This window comes from Lampetra fluviatilis, unplaced genomic scaffold (assembly GCF_964198595.1).
Source record: "Lampetra fluviatilis unplaced genomic scaffold, kcLamFluv1.1 SCAFFOLD_168, whole genome shotgun sequence".
Taxonomy (NCBI): Eukaryota; Metazoa; Chordata; class Hyperoartia; order Petromyzontiformes; family Petromyzontidae; genus Lampetra; species Lampetra fluviatilis.
In genome coordinates this window covers 137,238-154,723 of record NW_027621712.1, presented here as the reverse complement: position 1 = coordinate 154,723, position 17,486 = coordinate 137,238, and the positions used below count along the sequence as shown (strand labels likewise).

The following is a 17,486-nucleotide window of genomic DNA, read 5'->3' as shown; positions in this document are numbered from 1 at the left end:
GTGAACCTGGGGTCACGTGGCTGCAATTTGACCTCTGACCTCGGCTGTCGCTCACCGACTGAGAGCTTCAGCGGAGACATCACCACCAGCAGAGGTGAGCGTGGTGGTGGTGGTGAGTGTGGTGGTGAGTGTGGTGGTGGTGGTGGTGGTGAGTGTGGTGGTGAGTGTGGTGGTGGTGGTGGTGGTGAGTGTGGTGGTGGTGGTGGTGAGCGTGGTGGTGGTGGTGGTGGTGGTGGTGAGTGTGGTGGTGGTGGTGGTGGTAGTGAGCATGGTGGTGGTGGTGGTGAGTGTGGTGGTGGTGGTGGTGGTAGTGAGCATGGTGGTGGTGGTGGTGAGTGTGGTGGTGGTGGTGGTGGTGGTAGTGAGCATGGTGGTGGTGGTGGTGAGTGTGGTGGTGGTGGTGGTGGTGAGTGTGGTGGTGAGCGTGGTGGTGGTGGTGGTGAGTGTGGTGGTGGTGGTGGTGAGTGTGGTGGTGAGTGTGGTGGTGAGTGTGGTGGTGAGCGTGGTGGTGGTGGTGGTGAGTGTGGTGGTGGTGGTGGTGAGTGTGGTGGTGAGTGTGGTGGTGAGTGTGGTGGTGAGCGTGGTGGTGGTGGTGGTGAGTGTGGTGGTGAGTGTGGTGGTGAGTGTGGTGGTGAGCGTGGTGGTGGTGGTGGTGAGTGTGGTGGTGAGTGTGGTGGTGAGTGTGGTGGTGAGCGTGGTGGTGGTGGTGGTGAGTGTGGTGGTGAGTGTGGTGGTGAGTGTGGTGGTGAGTGTGGTGGTGGTGAGTGTGGTGGTGAGTGTGGTGGTGGTGAGTGTGGTGGTGAGTGTGGTGGTGAGTAGTGGTGAGTGGTGGTGAGTGTGGTGGTGAGTGTGGTGGTGAGTGTGGTGGTGAGTGTGGTGGTGAGTGTGGTGGTGGTGAGTGTGGTGGTGAGTGTGGTGGTGAGTAGTGGTGAGTGTGGTGGTGAGTGTGGTGGTGAGTGTGGTGGTGAGTGTGGTGGTGAGTGTGGTGGTGGTGAGTGTGGTGGTGAGTGTGGTGGTGGTGAGTGTGGTGGTGAGTGTGGTGGTGAGTGTGGTGGTGAGTGTGGTGGTGAGTGTGGTGGTGAGTGTGGTGGTGGTGAGTGTGGTGGTGAGTGTGGTGGTGGTGAGTGTGGTGGTGAGTGTGGTGGTGGTGAGTGTGGTGGTGAGTGTGGTGGTGAGCGGTGGTGGTGAGTGTGGTGGTGAGTGTGGTGGTGGTGAGTGTGGTGGTGAGTGTGGTGGTGGTGAGTGTGGTGGTGAGTGTGGTGGTGAGTGTGGTGGTGAGTGTGGTGGTGAGTGTGGTGGTGAGTGTGGTGGTGAGCGGTGGTGGTGAGTGTGGTGGTGAGTGTGGTGGTGAGTGTGGTGGTGAGTGTGGTGGTGGTGAGTGTGGTGGTGAGTGTGGTGGTGGTGAGTGTGGTGGTGAGTGTGGTGGTGAGTGTGGTGGTGAGTGTGGTGGTGGTGAGTGTGGTGGTGAGTGTGGTGGTGAGTGTGGTGGTGAGTGTGGTGGTGGTGAGTGTGGTGGTGAGTGTGGTGGTGGTGAGTGTGGTGGTGAGTGTGGTGGTGGTGAGTGTGGTGGTGAGTGTGGTGGTGAGTGTGGTGGTGGTGAGTGTGGTGGTGAGTGTGGTGGTGAGTGTGGTGGTGGTGAGTGTGGTGGTGAGTGTGGTGGTGGTGAGTGTGGTGGTGAGTGTGGTGGTGAGTGTGGTGGTGGTGAGTGTGGTGGTGAGTGTGGTGGTGAGTGTGGTGGTGAGTGTGGTGGTGAGTGTGGTGGTGAGTGTGGTGGTGAGTGTGGTGGTGAGTGTGGTGGTGAGTGTGGTGGTGGTGAGTGTGGTGGTGAGTGTAGTGGTGAGTAGTGGTGAGTGTGGTGGTGAGTGTGGTGGTGAGTGTGGTGGTGAGTGTGGTGGTGAGTGTGGTGGTGAGTGTGGTGGTGAGTGTGGTGGTGAGTGTGGTGGTGGTGAGTGTGGTGGTGAGTGTGGTGGTGAGTGTGGTGGTGGTGAGTGTAGTGGTGAGTGTGGTGGTGAGTGTGGTGGTGGTGAGTGTGGTGGTGAGTGTGGTGGTGAGTGTGGTGGTGAGTGTGGTGGTGGTGAGTGTGGTGGTGAGTGTGGTGGTGGTGAGTGTGGTGGTGAGTGTGGTGGTGAGTGTAGTGGTGAGTAGTGGTGAGTGTGGTGGTGAGTGTGGTGGTGAGTGTGGTGGTGAGTGTGGTGGTGAGTGTGGTGGTGAGTGTGGTGGTGGTGAGTGTGGTGGTGAGTGTGGTGGTGAGTGTGGTGGTGGTGAGTGTGGTGGTGAGTGTGGTGGTGAGTGTGGTGGTGGTGAGTGTGGTGGTGAGTGTGGTGGTGGTGAGTGTGGTGGTGAGTGTGGTGGTGAGTGTGGTGGTGGTGAGTGTGGTGGTGAGTGTGGTGGTGAGTGTGGTGGTGGTGAGTGTGGTGGTGAGTGTAGTGGTGAGTAGTGGTGAGTGTGGTGGTGAGTGTGGTGGTGAGTGTGGTGGTGAGTGTGGTGGTGAGTGTGGTGGTGGTGAGTGTGGTGGTGAGTGTGGTGGTGAGTGTGGTGGTGAGTGTGGTGGTGGTGAGTGTGGTGGTGAGTGTAGTGGTGAGTAGTGGTGAGTGTGGTGGTGAGTGTGGTGGTGAGTGTGGTGGTGAGTGTGGTGGTGAGTGTGGTGGTGAGTGTGGTGGTGAGTGTGGTGGTGAGTGTGGTGGTGGTGAGTGTGGTGGTGAGTGTGGTGGTGAGTGTGGTGGTGAGTGTGGTGGTGGTGAGTGTGGTGGTGAGTGTGGTGGTGAGTGTGGTGGTGAGTGTGGTGGTGAGTGTGGTGGTGAGTGTGGTGGTGAGTGTGGTGGTGGTGAGTGTGGTGGTGAGTGTAGTGGTGAGTAGTGGTGAGTGTGGTGGTGAGTGTGGTGGTGAGTGTGGTGGTGAGTGTGGTGGTGAGTGTGGTGGTGAGTGTGGTGGTGAGTGTGGTGGTGGTGAGTGTGGTGGTGAGTGTGGTGGTGAGTGTGGTGGTGGTGAGTGTGGTGGTGAGTGTGGTGGTGAGTGTGGTGGTGGTGAGTGTGGTGGTGAGTGTGGTGGTGAGTGTGGTGGTGGTGAGTGTGGTGGTGAGTGTGGTGGTGGTGAGTGTGGTGGTGAGTGTGGTGGTGAGTGTGGTGGTGGTGAGTGTGGTGGTGAGTGTGGTGGTGAGTGTGGTGGTGAGTGTGGTGGTGGTGAGTGTGGTGGTGAGTGTAGTGGTGAGTAGTGGTGAGTGTGGTGGTGAGTGTGGTGGTGAGTGTGGTGGTGAGTGTGGTGGTGAGTGTGGTGGTGAGTGTGGTGGTGAGTGTGGTGGTGGTGAGTGTGGTGGTGAGTGTGGTGGTGAGTGTGGTGGTGAGTGTGGTGGTGGTGAGTGTGGTGGTGAGTGTGGTGGTGAGTGTGGTGGTGAGTGTGGTGGTGAGTGTGGTGGTGAGTGTGGTGGTGAGTGTGGTGGTGGTGAGTGTGGTGGTGAGTGTAGTGGTGAGTAGTGGTGAGTGTGGTGGTGAGTGTGGTGGTGAGTGTGGTGGTGAGTGTGGTGGTGAGTGTGGTGGTGAGTGTGGTGGTGAGTGTGGTGGTGGTGAGTGTGGTGGTGGTGAGTGTGGTGGTGAGTGTGGTGGTGAGTGTGGTGGTGAGTGTGGTGGTGGTGGTGGTGAGTGTGGTGGTGGTGGTGGTGGTAGTGAGCATAGTGGTGGTGGTGGTGAGCGTGGTGGTGGTGGTGGTGGTGGTAGTGAGCATGGTGGTGGTGGTGGTGAGCGTGGTGGTGGTGGTGAGCGTGGTGGTGGTGATGAGCGTGGTGGTGAGTGTGGTGGTGGTGGTGGTGAGCGTGGTGGTGGTGGTGGTGGTGGTGAGCGTGGTGGTGGTGGTGAGTGTGGTGGTGGTGGTGGTGAGCGTGGTGGTGGTGGTGGTGGTGAGCGTGGTGGTGGTGGTGAGCGTGGTGGTGGTGGTGGTGAGTGTGGTGGTGGTGGTGGTGGTGGTGGTGAGCGTGGTGGTGGTGGTGGTGAGCGTTGTGGTGGTGGTGGTGGTGAGCGTGGTGGTGGTGATGAGCGTGGTGGTGAGTGTGGTGGTGGTGGTGGTGGTGGTGAGCGTGGTGGTGAGCGTGAGTGTGGTGGTGAGCGTGGTGGTGGTGGTGAGCGTGGTGGTGAGTGTGGTGGTGAGCGTGGTGGTGGTGGTGAGTGTGGTGGTGAGCGTGGTGGTGGTGGTGGTGGTGGTGGTGAGTGTGGTGGTGGTGGTGAGTGTGGTGGTGGTGGTGGTGGTGAGCGTGGTGGTGGTGGTGAGTGTGGTGGTGGTGGTGAGTGGCGGTGGTGAGCGTGGTGGTGAGTGTGGTGGTGGTGGTGAGTGTGGTGGTGGTGGTGGTGGTGAGCGTGGTGGTGGTGGTGAGTGTGGTGGTGGTGAGTGTGGTGGTGAGCGTGGTGGTGGTGGTGAGTGTGGTGGTGGTGGTGAGTGGCGGTGGTGAGCGTGGTGGTGAGTGTGGTGGTGGTGGTGAGTGTGGTGGTGGTGGTGAGTGGCGGTGGTGAGCGTGGTGGTGGTGGTGAGCGTGGTGGTGGTGGTGAGTGTGGTGGTGGTGGTGGTGGTGAGCGTGGTGGTGGTGGTGAGCGTGGTGGTGGTGAGTGTGGTGGTGAGCGTGGTGGTGGTGGTGAGTGTGGTGGTGGTGGTGAGTGGCGGTGGTGAGCGTGGTGGTGAGTGTGGTGGTGGTGGTGAGCGTGGTGGTGGTGAGTGTGGTGGTGGTGGTGGTGAGCGTGGTGGTGGTGAGCGTGGTGGTGGTGGTGGTGGTGGTGGTGAGTGTGGTGGTGGTGGTGAGTGTGGTGGTGGTGGTGGTGGTGAGCGTGGTGGTGGTGGTGAGCGTGGTGGTGGTGGTGGTGGTGAGCGTGGTGGTGGTGGTGGTTGTGAGCGTGGTGGTGGTGAGTGGCGGTGGTGAGCGTGGTGGTGAGTGTGGTGGTGGTGAGTGTGGTGGTGAGTGTGGTGGTGAGTGTGGTGGTGAGTGTGGTGGTGGTGGTGGTGAGTGGCGGTGGTGAGCGTGGTGGTGAGCGTGGTGGTGGTGGTGAGTGTGGTGGTGGTGGTAAGCGTGGTGGTGGTGAGCGTGGTGGTGGTGGTGAGCGTGGTGGTGGTGGTAAGCGTGGTGGTGGTGAGCGTGGTGGTGGTGGTGAGCGTGGTGGTGGTGAGCGTGGTGGTGGTGGTGGTGGTGAGTGTGGTGGTGGTGGTGAGTGTGGTGGTGGTGGTGGTGGTGAGCGTGGTGGTGGTGGTGAGCGTGGTGGTGGTGGTGGTGGTGAGCGTGGTGGTGGTGGTGGTTGTGAGCGTGGTGGTGGTGAGTGGCGGTGGTGAGCGTGGTGGTGAGTGTGGTGGTGAGTGTGGTGGTGGTGGTGAGTGTGGTGGTGGTGGTGAGTGTGGTGGTGAGCGTGGTGGTGAGTGTGGTGGTGGTGGTGAGCGTGGTGGTGGTGGTGAGTGTGGTGGTGGTGGTGAGTGGCGGTGGTGAGCGTGGTGGTGAGTGTGGTGGTGGTGGTGAGTGTGGTGGTGAGTGTGGTGGTGAGTGTGGTGGTGAGTGTGGTGGTGGTGGTGGTGAGTGGCGGTGGTGAGCGTGGTGGTGAGCGTGGTGGTGGTGGTGAGTGTGGTGGTGGTGGTGGTGATTGTAGTGGTGATGATTGTGGGGGTGGTGAGCAGCGGTGAGTGTGGTGGTGTGAGTGGATGGGTGAGTGGGTGGATGGGTGAGTGTGTGAGTGAGTGGGTGGGTGAGTGGGTGAGTGAGTGGGTGAGTGAGTGGGTGGGTGAGTGGGTGAGTGAGTGAGTGAGTAAGTGAGTGTGTTTGAGTGTGTGAGTGGGTGAGTGAGTGGGTGAGTGAGTGTGTGTGAGTGAGGGAGTGGGTGAGTGTGTGAGTGGGTGAGTGAGTGTGTGGGTGAGTGAGTGGGTGAGTAAGTGAGTGTGTGTGAGTGTGTGAGTGTGTGAGTGTGTGAGTGAGTGGGTGAGTGGGTGAGTGAGTGGGTGAGTGAGTGAGTGTGTGAGTGAGTGGGTGAGTGTGTGGGTGAGTGAGTGGGTGAGTGTGTGAGCGAGCGAGCGGATGAGTGAGCGAGCGAGCGGATGAGTGAGTGAGTGAGCGAGCGAGCGAGCGGATGAGTGAGTGAGCGAGCGAGCGGATGAGTGAGTGAGCGAGCGAGCGGATGAGTGAGTGAGCGAGCGAGCGGATGAGTGAGTGAGCGAGCGAGCGGATGAGTGAGTGAGCGAGCGAGCGGATGAGTGAGTGAGCGAGCGAGCGGATGAGTGAGTGAGCGAGCGAGCGGATGAGCGAGCGAGCGAGTTGGTGAGCGAGCGAGCGAGTTGGTGAGTGAGCGAGCGAGCGAGTTGGTGAGTGAGCGAGCGGATGAGTGAGTGAGCGAGCGAGTGGATGAGTGAGTGAGCGAGCGAGTGGATGAGTGAGTGAGCGAGCGAGCGGATGAGCGAGCGAGCGAGTTGGTGAGTGAGCGATGCGAGCGAGTTGGTGAGTGAGCGAGCGGATGAGTGAGTGAGCGAGCGAGTGGATGAGTGAGTGAGCGAGCGAGTGGATGAGTGAGTGAGCGAGTTGATGAGTGAGTGGGCGAACGAGTTGATGAGAGAGTGAGCGAGCAAGCGAGCGAGTGAGCGAGTGAGCGAGCGAGAGTGAGCGAGTGAGCGAGCGAGTGAGCGAGTGAGCGAGCGAGCGAGTTGGTGAGTGAGCGAGCGGATGAGTGAGTGAGCGAGCGAGTGGATGAGTGAGTGAGCGAGTTGATGAGTGAGTGGGCGAACGAGTTGATGAGAGAGTGAGCGAGCAAGCGAGCGATGTGAGCGAGTGAGCGAGCGAGTGAGCGAGTGAGCGAGCGAGGTGAGCGAGTGAGCGAGCGAGCGAGTTGGTGAGTGAGCGAAGCGAGCGAGTTGGTGAGTGAGCGAGCGGATGAGTGAGTGAGCGAGCGAGCGGATGAGTGAGTGAGCGAGTGGATGAGTGAGTGAGCGAGTTGATGAGTGAGTGGGCGAACGAGTTGATGAGAGAGTGAGCGAGCAAGCGAGCGAGTGAGCGAGCGAGCGAGCGAGTGAGCGAGTGAGCGAGCGAGTGAGCGAGTGGGCGAGCGAGCGAGTGGATGAGCGAGCGAGCGGATGAGCGAGTGAGCGAGCGAGTGGATGAGTGAGTGAGCGAGTGGATGAGTGAGTGAGCGAGCGGATGAGTGAGTGAGCGAGCGAGCGGATGAGCGAGCGAGCGAGTTGGTGAGTGAGCGAGCGAGTTGGTGAGTGAGCGAGCGGATGAGCGAGTGAGCGAGCGAGCGGATGAGTGAGTGAGCGAGTGGATGAGTGAGTGAGCGAGTTGATGAGTGAGTGGGCGAACGAGTTGATGAGTGAGTGAGCGTGGTGGTGGTGAGTGTGGTGGTGAGCGTGGTGGTGGTGGTGAGTGTGGTGGTGGTGGTGAGTGGCGGTGGTGAGCGTGGTGGTGAGTGTGGTGGTGGTGGTGAGCGTGGTGGTGGTGGTGAGCGTGGTGGTGGTGGTGAGCGTGGTGGTGGTGAGCGTGGTGGTGGTGGTGGTGGTGAGTGTGGTGGTGGTGGTGAGTGTGGTGGTGGTGGTGGTGGTGAGCGTGGTGGTGGTGGTGAGCGTGGTGGTGGTGGTGGTGGTGAGCGTGGTGGTGGTGGTGGTTGTGAGCGTGGTGGTGGTGAGTGGCGGTGGTGAGCGTGGTGGTGAGTGTGGTGGTGAGTGTGGTGGTGGTGGTGAGTGTGGTGGTGGTGGTGAGTGTGGTGGTGAGCGTGGTGGTGAGTGTGGTGGTGGTGGTGAGCGTGGTGGTGGTGGTGAGTGTGGTGGTGGTGGTGAGTGGCGGTGGTGAGCGTGGTGGTGAGTGTGGTGGTGGTGGTGAGTGTGGTGGTGAGTGTGGTGGTGAGTGTGGTGGTGAGTGTGGTGGTGGTGGTGGTGAGTGGCGGTGGTGAGCGTGGTGGTGAGCGTGGTGGTGGTGGTGAGTGTGGTGGTGGTGGTGGTGATTGTAGTGGTGATGATTGTGGGGGTGGTGAGCAGCGGTGAGTGTGGTGGTGTGAGTGGATGGGTGAGTGGGTGGATGGGTGAGTGTGTGAGTGAGTGGGTGGGTGAGTGGGTGAGTGAGTGGGTGAGTGAGTGGGTGGGTGAGTGGGTGAGTGAGTGAGTGAGTAAGTGAGTGTGTTTGAGTGTGTGAGTGGGTGAGTGAGTGGGTGAGTGAGTGTGTGTGAGTGAGGGAGTGGGTGAGTGTGTGAGTGGGTGAGTGAGTGTGTGGGTGAGTGAGTGGGTGAGTAAGTGAGTGTGTGTGAGTGTGTGAGTGTGTGAGTGTGTGAGTGAGTGGGTGAGTGGGTGAGTGAGTGGGTGAGTGAGTGAGTGTGTGAGTGAGTGGGTGAGTGTGTGGGTGAGTGAGTGGGTGAGTGTGTGAGCGAGCGAGCGGATGAGTGAGCGAGCGAGCGGATGAGTGAGTGAGTGAGCGAGCGAGCGAGCGGATGAGTGAGCGAGCGAGCGGATGAGTGAGCGAGCGAGCGGATGAGTGAGTGAGCGAGCGAGCGGATGAGTGAGTGAGCGAGCGAGCGGATGAGTGAGTGAGCGAGCGAGCGGATGAGTGAGTGAGCGAGCGAGCGGATGAGCGAGCGAGCGAGTTGGTGAGCGAGCGAGCGAGCGAGTTGGTGAGCGAGCGAGCGAGCGAGTTGGTGAGTGAGCGAGCGAGCGAGTTGGTGAGTGAGCGAGCGGATGAGTGAGTGAGCGAGCGAGTGGATGAGTGAGTGAGCGAGTTGATGAGTGAGTGGGCGAACGAGTTGATGAGAGAGTGAGCGAGCAAGCGAGCGAAGTGAGCGAGTGAGCGAGCGAGTGAGCGAGTGGGCGAGCGAGCGAGTGGATGAGCGAGTGGGCGAGTGGGCGAGCGAGCGAGCGAGTGAGCGAAGTGGGCGAGCGAGTGGATGAGCGAGTGAGCGAGCGAGCGTGTCACCCCTGCCCGTAGCCGTGGCGACCACTGTCCCCATCCCGGAGCCCAACCTGGAGCTGCTGCTCACCATCTGCGGTGGAGTTGTCATCCTCGTGCTGCTCACGCTGCTCACGCTGCTGCTTTGTGCGCGCAACAAATGGGGAATGCGCCACGCTTGGAGACACGTCTGGTGCACAGGTACGGTGGGGTGCACGGCGGCCGTGTGGGTGGGTGGGTGTGTGGGTGGGTGTGTGGGTGGGTGGGGTGCACGGCGGCCGTGTGGGTGGGTGGGTGGGTGGGTGTGGGTGGGTGGGTGGGTGGGGTGCACGGTGGCCGTGTGGGTGGGTGGGTATGTGGGTGGGTGGGTGGGTGGGTGGGTATGTGGGTGGGTGGGTGGGGTGCACGACGGCCGTGTGGGTGGGTGGGGTGCACGACGGCCGTGTGGGTGGGTGGGTGTGTGGGTGGGTGGGGTGCACGGTGGCCGTGTGGGTGGGTGGGGTGCACGACGGCCGTGTGGGTGGGTGGGGTGCACGACGGCCGTGTGGGTGGGTGGGTGTGTGGGTGGGTGGGGTGCACGACGGCCGTGTGGGTGGGTGGGGTGCACGACGGCCGTGTGGGTGGGTGGGGTGCACGACGGCCGTGTGGGTGGGTGGGGTGCACGACGGCCGTGTGGGTGGGTGGGTGTGTGGGTGGGTGGGGTGCACGACGGCCGTGTGGGTGGGTGGGTGTGTGGGTGGGTGGGGTGCACGGCGGCCGTGTGGGTGGGTGGGTGTGTGGGTGGGTGGGGTGCACGACGGCCGTGTGGGTGGGTGGGTGTGTGGGTGGGTGGGGTGCACGACGGCCGTGTGGGTGGGTGGGTGTGTGGGTGGGTGGGGTGCACGACGGCCGTGTGGGTGGGTGGGTGTGTGGGTGGGTGGGGTGCACGGCGGCCGTGTGGGTGGGTGGGTGTGTGGGTGGGTGGGGTGCACGACGGCCGTGTGGGTGGGTGGGTGTGTGGGTGGGTGGGGTGCACGACGGCCGTGTGGGTGGGTGGGTGTGTGGGTGGGTGGGGTGCACGGCGGCCGTGTGGGTGGGTGGGTGTGTGGGTGGGTGGGGTGCACGGCGGCCGTGTGGGTGGGTGGGTGTGTGGGTGGGTGGGGTGCACGACGGCCGTGTGGGTGGGTGGGTGTGTGGGTGGGTGGGGTGCACGACGGCCGTGTGGGTGGATGGGTGTGTGGGTGGGTGGGGTGCACGACGGCCGTGTGGGTGGGTGGGTGTGTGGGTGGGTGGGGTGCACGGCGGCCGTGTGGGTGGGTGGGTGTGTGGGTGGGTGGGGTGCACGACGGCCGTGTGGGTGGGTGGGTGTGTGGGTGGGTGGGGTGCACGACGGCCGTGTGGGTGGGTGGGTGTGTGGGTGGGTGGGGTGCACGACGGCCGTGTGGGTGGGTGGGTGTGTGGGTGGGTGGGGTGCACGGCGGCCGTGTGGGTGGGTGGGTGTGTGGGTGGGTGGGGTGCACGACGGCCGTGTGGGTGGGTGGGTGTGTGGGTGGGTGGGGTGCACGACGGCCGTGTGGGTGGGTGGGTGTGTGGGTGGGTGGGGTGCACGGCGGCCGTGTGGGTGGGTGGGTGTGTGGGTGGGTGGGGTGCACGGCGGCCGTGTGGGTGGGTGGGTGTGTGGGTGGGTGGGGTGCACGACGGCCGTGTGGGTGGGTGGGTGTGTGGGTGGGTGGGGTGCACGACGGCCGTGTGGGTGGGTGGGTGTGTGGGTGGGTGGGGTGCACGGCGGCCGTGTGGGTGGGTGGGTGTGTGGGTGGGTGGGGTGCACGGCGGCCGTGTGGGTGGGTGGGTGTGTGGGTGGGTGGGGTGCACGGCGGCCGTGTGGGTGGGTGGGTGTGTGGGTGGGTGGGGTGCACGACGGCCGTGTGGGTGGGTGGGTGTGTGGGTGGGTGGGGTGCACGACGGCCGTGTGGGTGGGTGGGTGTGTGGGTGGGTGGGGTGCACGACGGCCGTGTGGGTGGGTGTGTGGGTGGGTGGGGTGCACGACGGCCGTGTGGGTGGGTGGGTGTGTGGGTGTGTGGGGTGCACGGCGGCCGTGTGGGTGGGTGGGTGGGTGGGTGTGTGGGTGGGTGGGGTGCACGACGGCCGTGTGGGTGGGTGGGTGTGTGGGTGGGTGGGGTGCACGGCGGCCGTGTGGGTGGGTGGGTGTGTGGGTGGGTGTGGGTGGGTGGGGTTCACAATGGCCGTGTGGGTGGGTGGGGTTCACAGTGGCCGTGTGGGTGGGTGTGTGGGTGGGTGTGGGTGGGTGGGTGTGGGTGGGTGTGGGTGGGTGTGGGTGGGTGGGTGGGTGTGGGTGGGTGTGGGTGGGTGGGTGGGTGTGTGGGTGGGTGTGTGGGTGGGTGTGTGGGTGTGTGGGTGGGTGTGTGTGTGTGTGTCTGTGTGTGTCTGTGTGTGTCTGTGTGTGTCTCACTGTGTGTCTCACTGTGTGTCTGTGTGTGTCTGTGTGTCTGTGTGTGTCTCACTGTGTGTCTGTGTGTGTGCAGACAATGCAGGTGGCTGTGACCGTGAATCCTACACCTCTCAGTCACCTAGCAACGTCTCCCTCCTCCACAACGGTAACACAGACACAGATACAGACAGACACACACACACAGACACACACTCACAGATACAGACAGACACACACACACAGACACACACACACACACACAGACGCACACACACAGACACACACACACAGACACACAGAGACACACGTGCACACACAGACACACACACACAGACACACACACACAGACACACACACACAGACACACACACACAGATACACACAGACACACACGTGCACACACAGACACACACACACAGACACACACACACAGACACACACACACAGACGCACACACACAGACGCACACACACAGACACACACACACAGACGCACACACACAACAACAACAACAACCGCCATTCGCCACTAAGTGGCGGTGACGTCACCACGACGCTTGTGCCAGGCCATGTGCACCTTGAGGCCACGTGAAGTGTCGAACGCCCGCTGGCAGGAGGTCACGGGGCAGACCCAGGTGCCACGGGTCGACTGACCGAGATGACCGAGATGACTGGCTGATGCACCACCTGTGCCCCCTACTGTGCCAACTTGCTGTGCTTTAGCCACCCGGCGCTCCGCTCGTTGTTGTGAGCGTCGCTCCTCCGCCCTCCGTTGTTGTTGGAGGGCGACTGCCTCCAACTGCCCAGTAGCGTCCTTCACGAGCCTCCTCCACTGAGGCCGATCTTGACACCGCTGGTACCAGTCATCGGCAAGTCCACTCAGCTCCACGTCCTCCTGTACCACATCACTCCATCTCTTCTCTAGCCCGTGCCGCGCCCGTTTAGCCCCCTCGATCCGGCCGAACAAAAGCTGTTTAGGCATGCGGTGGCTGGGCATGCGGGCTACATGACCCAGCCAACGCAGCCTTGCCTGCCGGAGGAGCTCACTGATGGGACTTTGCCCAGATCTTTCAAGGACTTGTGAGCTCCTCACACAATCCAGCCTGGTCAAACCCAGGATGGATCGTAGGCAGGCCAGCCTAAATGTTTCCAACCGGCGAAGATGCTCCACTAGGGGGGTCCACGTTTCGCAAGCGTAGAGAAGGGAGGGAATGACCGTGGCCGAGAAGACCTGAAGCTTCGTGCGGAGCGACAGACCAGGTAGCTTCCACACAGCGTTACGCAACCGATGAAAAGATATTGCCGCTCGACTGATTCGGAGTGAGACCTCTGCTGATAAACTGGAGCTGGTCATGAGCACACTGCCCAGGTATGGGAAACTCTCTACTCTCTCCACAACTGCCCCATCACCGATTGGGAGTTGTGGGGGCGGAGTGCCCGATGGTACAAAATACCCAGGCAGGTGCTTAGTTTTGGTGGGGCTGATGGTAAGGCCCCACCTCTTAGTGGCACACTCCAGCCTCAGCAGCAGCGTCTCCAACTCCTCTTCTGAATGAGCAGCTATTACCAAATCATCGGCATACATAACGTGGTTGACCAATAGGGAGCCATCCCTTGATCGCACCCGGGCGTCGATCAGCCTCCCATTATATCTGTACCAAATGGTAATTCCCCCGGTACAGCTATTGAAGGCTTCACGAACTACGCAGTCGAAATAGATGTTAAATAATGTGGGAGCCAGAGGACATCCCTGTCGCACCCCAAGGTGTACAGGGAAAGGCTCCGACTCCCGGCCACGTAGTTTTACCCGGGCCCGCTCACCATCATGAAGGTCCTTAATGATCGTGAGCAGAGGGTCAGGGACTCCGAAAGCACGAAGAACAACCCAGAGCCCAGTCCTACTGATGGTATCATAGGCCTTGACCAGGTCAATAAAGCAGAGATGTAGGTCTTTTTGGAATTCCCTACACCTCTGCTGTAGCAGACGGACAGAAAATATGGCATCTGTGCAGGACCGCCCTTTCCTGAAACCACATTGGGGCTCCGCAAGCCTCTCCTCAGCATGCCTAGCAAGGCGATGTTGAATAATCCTTGCCAGGACCTTACCCGGCACACTGAGGAGTGAGATGCCCCTGTAGTTGTTACAGTCTGTGCGGTCCCCCTTCTTAAAGAGGGGGACCACCAGGGCATCCTTCCAGTCCTGCGGAACCCGTCCAGTGGTCCAGACTGTTGTTATGATGTCATATAGGGCAGTCTGTGCACAAACGCCACCCTCCCTCAGCATTTCGCCTGGGAGATCATCTCTGCCCGGTGCCTTCCCTGGTCTCAGACTCCGGATCGCCCTCAGTACTTCCTCAACAGCCGGTACCTCAGCCAGCCACTCACAGGGGGTGACCTCTTCCAATATTTGAGGCACCGCAGCCTCAGCAGGGTTATCCCCACTTTGTGCCATGATGTTTTCCTGGCTGAGAGATTTTCCCTCCCCCAGGACCTCACAGAAATGCTCAGCAAATCTGCAAACCTGTTCCTGGGGGTCGGAGATTGGATTACCGTTTTTTCCTCTAATGATGGTAATAGGTGTGGCGCTGCAGGTTACTTTTTTGATGGAGTTAAATAGTGATTTGTGATCGCGGGCCACTGAGGCAGACTCCATCTCCTCAGCAACCCGCGACCACCACCCATCCTTACAGCGCCTTACGGCTCTCCGAACCTCCGAGCGAAGGCTGCGGTAAACCTCCTCATTCTCTGACGTGGGATGCTGTAGGCGATGAGAGTGGGCCTGTCGCTTTTTCTCAATTAACCTGAACACCTCCTCCGTCAGCCAGGGTTCCCGGGGAGGTCTGGACCGCGTACCCAAAGCAGCCATTGCAGCTGCATGAGTCACAGTCTTAAACCTCGCCCATTTACCCTCGACATCAGGTGGAGTGGGGGACGATGCCAACCCCAGCTGCAAGCGATGATGAAATTCTCGCTTGCAACTTTCATCAGCTAACTTAGACCAGGCCACTTTTGGTTGGAATGGGATCCTGGGTGTACACCCACCACCGGAGTGGAAGAATGGCAGGCGCATCTTACAGATGACTAGTCGATGGTCAGAGGGCAGATCAGCTCCACGGTAGGTCCTGGTGTCAAGGACATGGGCTCGCATCCGCTGGTCCGTCACTACGTAGTCCAGCAGATGTTCTTGCTTGGACCCGGCATGCATCCATGATGTTGTGTGGATGCGCCGATGCCGGAAGAGCGTGTTGGTAATTACAAGCCCATGGGCTGCACAGAAATCTAGCAGCCTCCTACCGTTATTATTGAGCTGATCTGGCCCATGCCTTCCAATCACTCCAGACCAGGTGCCAGCATCATGACCAACTCGGGCATTGAAGTCACCCAACAAGATGACTCTGTCCCGAGTGGCCACTTTAGCCAGCACCTGTGACAGTAGGTCATAGAAAGCGTCTGACTCATCGGCTTTGCCTGCATCCCTCCACGGATGTTCGTCTTCGGTGGGGGCGTAAGTAACCACGACCACCACTCCTCGCCTCTGGTTGATGGGAAGGCGAGCCCAAAGTATCCTGGGGCTTACAGCTTCCCACACCTCACCGCCACGCTCCCACGCCCCCTTCATTCTTTTGTTCAGAAGAAGAGCCACTCCCTGTTGTTTGGCAGTCTCCTGCCCCGAGTAGAGGACTGTCCACCCCTCATGGTGGCAGGAGCCAGAACCGGTCCACCGGACCTCCTGAATGCCACAGAGATCCAGGCGGTACCGGTCCAGCTCCCGACAGAGGAGTGGCAGCCTCTCCTCCGCAGTGAGCGTTCGAAACATTCCACGTGGCCATCCGCAATGGTTTTTCGTTGTTACTGGAGGAGCCCCGAGGGTTAAAATTCAATCTCCTGGCTCCGCCAAATGGGGTTTGGCCAGGAGACGTCATAAAAGCCTGACCCCCCGGGGCCTCCGGCACAAGCTTATTAATTACAGGTTTATGTTTAAATCGTAGTTTAGTGGTGGTTAATTGAAGGTGGAGGGGTTACCAGCCCCTCGCACCCGTCCAGAGCCCCCGTTTAGCCACTGTGGTGGTCACAGACGCCATGAGGGGAGAGGCCAATGGGCATTGGCCCTCCCCCCACAGCACTGCCCACGACAGTGTTGCCCGTCCGGCACCGCGAGGAGGTAGGAGGTTGTTTTGCCGGACACACAGACACACACACACAGACACACACACACACAGACGCACACACACAGACGCACACACACACAGACGCACACACACAGACGCACACACACAGACGCACACACACAGACGCACACACACAGACGCACACACACAGACACACACACACACAGACGCACACACACAGACGCACACACACAGACACACACACACACAGACGCACACACACAGACGCACACACACAGACGCACACACACAGACACACACACACACAGACGCACACACACAGACGCACACACACAGACACACACACACACAGACACACACAGACACACACACACACACAGACGCACACACACAGATACACACAGACACACACGTGCACAGACACAGACAGACACACACACACAGACACACACACACAGATACACACAGACACACACGTGCACAGACACAGACAGACACACACACACAGACGCACACACACAGATACACACAGACACACACGTGCACAGACACACACAGACACACACGTGCACAGATACACACAGACACACACAGACGCACACACACAGATACACACAGACGCACACACACAGACACACACAGACACACACGTGCACAGATACACACAGACACACACGTGCACAGATACACACAGACACACACGTGCACAGACACACACACGAGTATATACACACACACAGACAGACACACGCACAGACACACACACACAGACACACACACACAGACACACGCACAGACACACACGCACACACAGACACACACACACACAGACACACACAGACACACACGCACGCACAGACACACACACACACAGACGCACACACACAGATACACACAGACACACACGTGCACAGACACAGACAGACACACACGCACAGACACGCACGCATAGACAGACACACGCACGGACACACACACGGCAAAGGCATATGGGCACACGCGTGTGTGTCTGTGTGTGTGTGTGTGTGTGTCTGTGTGTGTGTGTGTCTGTGTGTGTGTGTCTGTGTGTGTGTGTGTCTGTGCGTGCGTGTGTGTCTGTGTGTGTCTGTGTGTGTGTGTGTCTGTGTGTGCGTGTGTGTCTGTGCGTGTGTCTGTGTGTGTGTGTCTGTGTGTGTGTGTCTGTGCGTGTGTCTGTCTGTGTGTGTGTATATACTCGTGTGTGTGTGTGTGTATATTTCCGTGTGTAAACCCGTGCGTGTGCGTGTCTAAACCCCCGTGCGCGCGCGTGTCTCTGTACCTGCCCCTCCGAACCCCGCCCCTCCAATCAGTGACCAGCTCATCACCAACTTCCGCTCCCTCCTCACCCCCCCCCCACCTCGCCCCCCCACGACCCCCTCTCGACCGCGCGGCCACCTTCTACGGCATCGCCTCGGCCGTGCCGCACGCTCGCTGGCGCGAGCTCGTCCGTCGCCTGGGCCTCCCGGAAGCCGACGCGGACGAGGCAGAAGCTACGCACCTCCACTCTGCGCGCGACGCCAAATTCGCAATGATGCAGGCCCTAGCTCAGCGCAAGACCTCCTGGGGGGACCGCCGCGGGCCAAGGCCGACCGGCACCGGCTACGACGCCGGATACTACGACGCCGGCGAGGAAGAGGAAGAAGATTCGGGCGAAGTTGGACAAACGTTGGCGCAGGAGTGCCTGGACGAGGTGACGGTGGAACTCGATCGCATGGGGCTGCGGGAGGCCGCCGAAGGCCTCGGGCGTGAGGCCGCGCAGTGGCGGCGCAAGCGGCGGTAGCGGGCGGCGTGGCGAGGGCGACCGCGGGCGATGGAAGGCCCCGGGAGAGGGGGGGCCGCGTGTTTTTTTTGAAAAAGTTTTTTTTTTTGAAAAAGTTTTTTTTTTTTGAAAGTTTTTTTTTTTTGAAAAAAAAAATTTGTAAGTTTTTTTTTTGAAAAAGTTTTTTTTTTTTAAGTTTTTTTTTTTTTGCAAAAGTTTTTTTTTTTGAAAAAGTTTTTTTTTTTAAAGTTTTTTTTTTTGCAAAAGTTTTTTTTTTTGC

At 60.3% G+C, this 17,486-nt stretch overlaps 1 protein-coding gene across 1 annotated transcript in view; it reads left to right on the top strand.

Moving 5' to 3' along the window:
* The window catches only part of LOC144955601 (uncharacterized), a 37,768-nt gene extending 20,541 nt beyond the window's left edge, over positions 1 to 17,227 (top strand). The window contains exons 6-8 of the mRNA XM_078885773.1: positions 1 to 94; positions 8,912 to 9,073; positions 16,758 to 17,227. The exon at positions 1 to 94 is cut by the window's left edge and continues 4 nt beyond it. Coding sequence (XP_078741899.1) covers positions 1 to 94; positions 8,912 to 9,073; positions 16,758 to 17,227 — 726 coding nt within the window. The remainder of the gene's footprint in view (positions 95 to 8,911; positions 9,074 to 16,757) is intronic.
* The last annotated feature ends 259 nt before the right edge of the window (positions 17,228 to 17,486 follow it).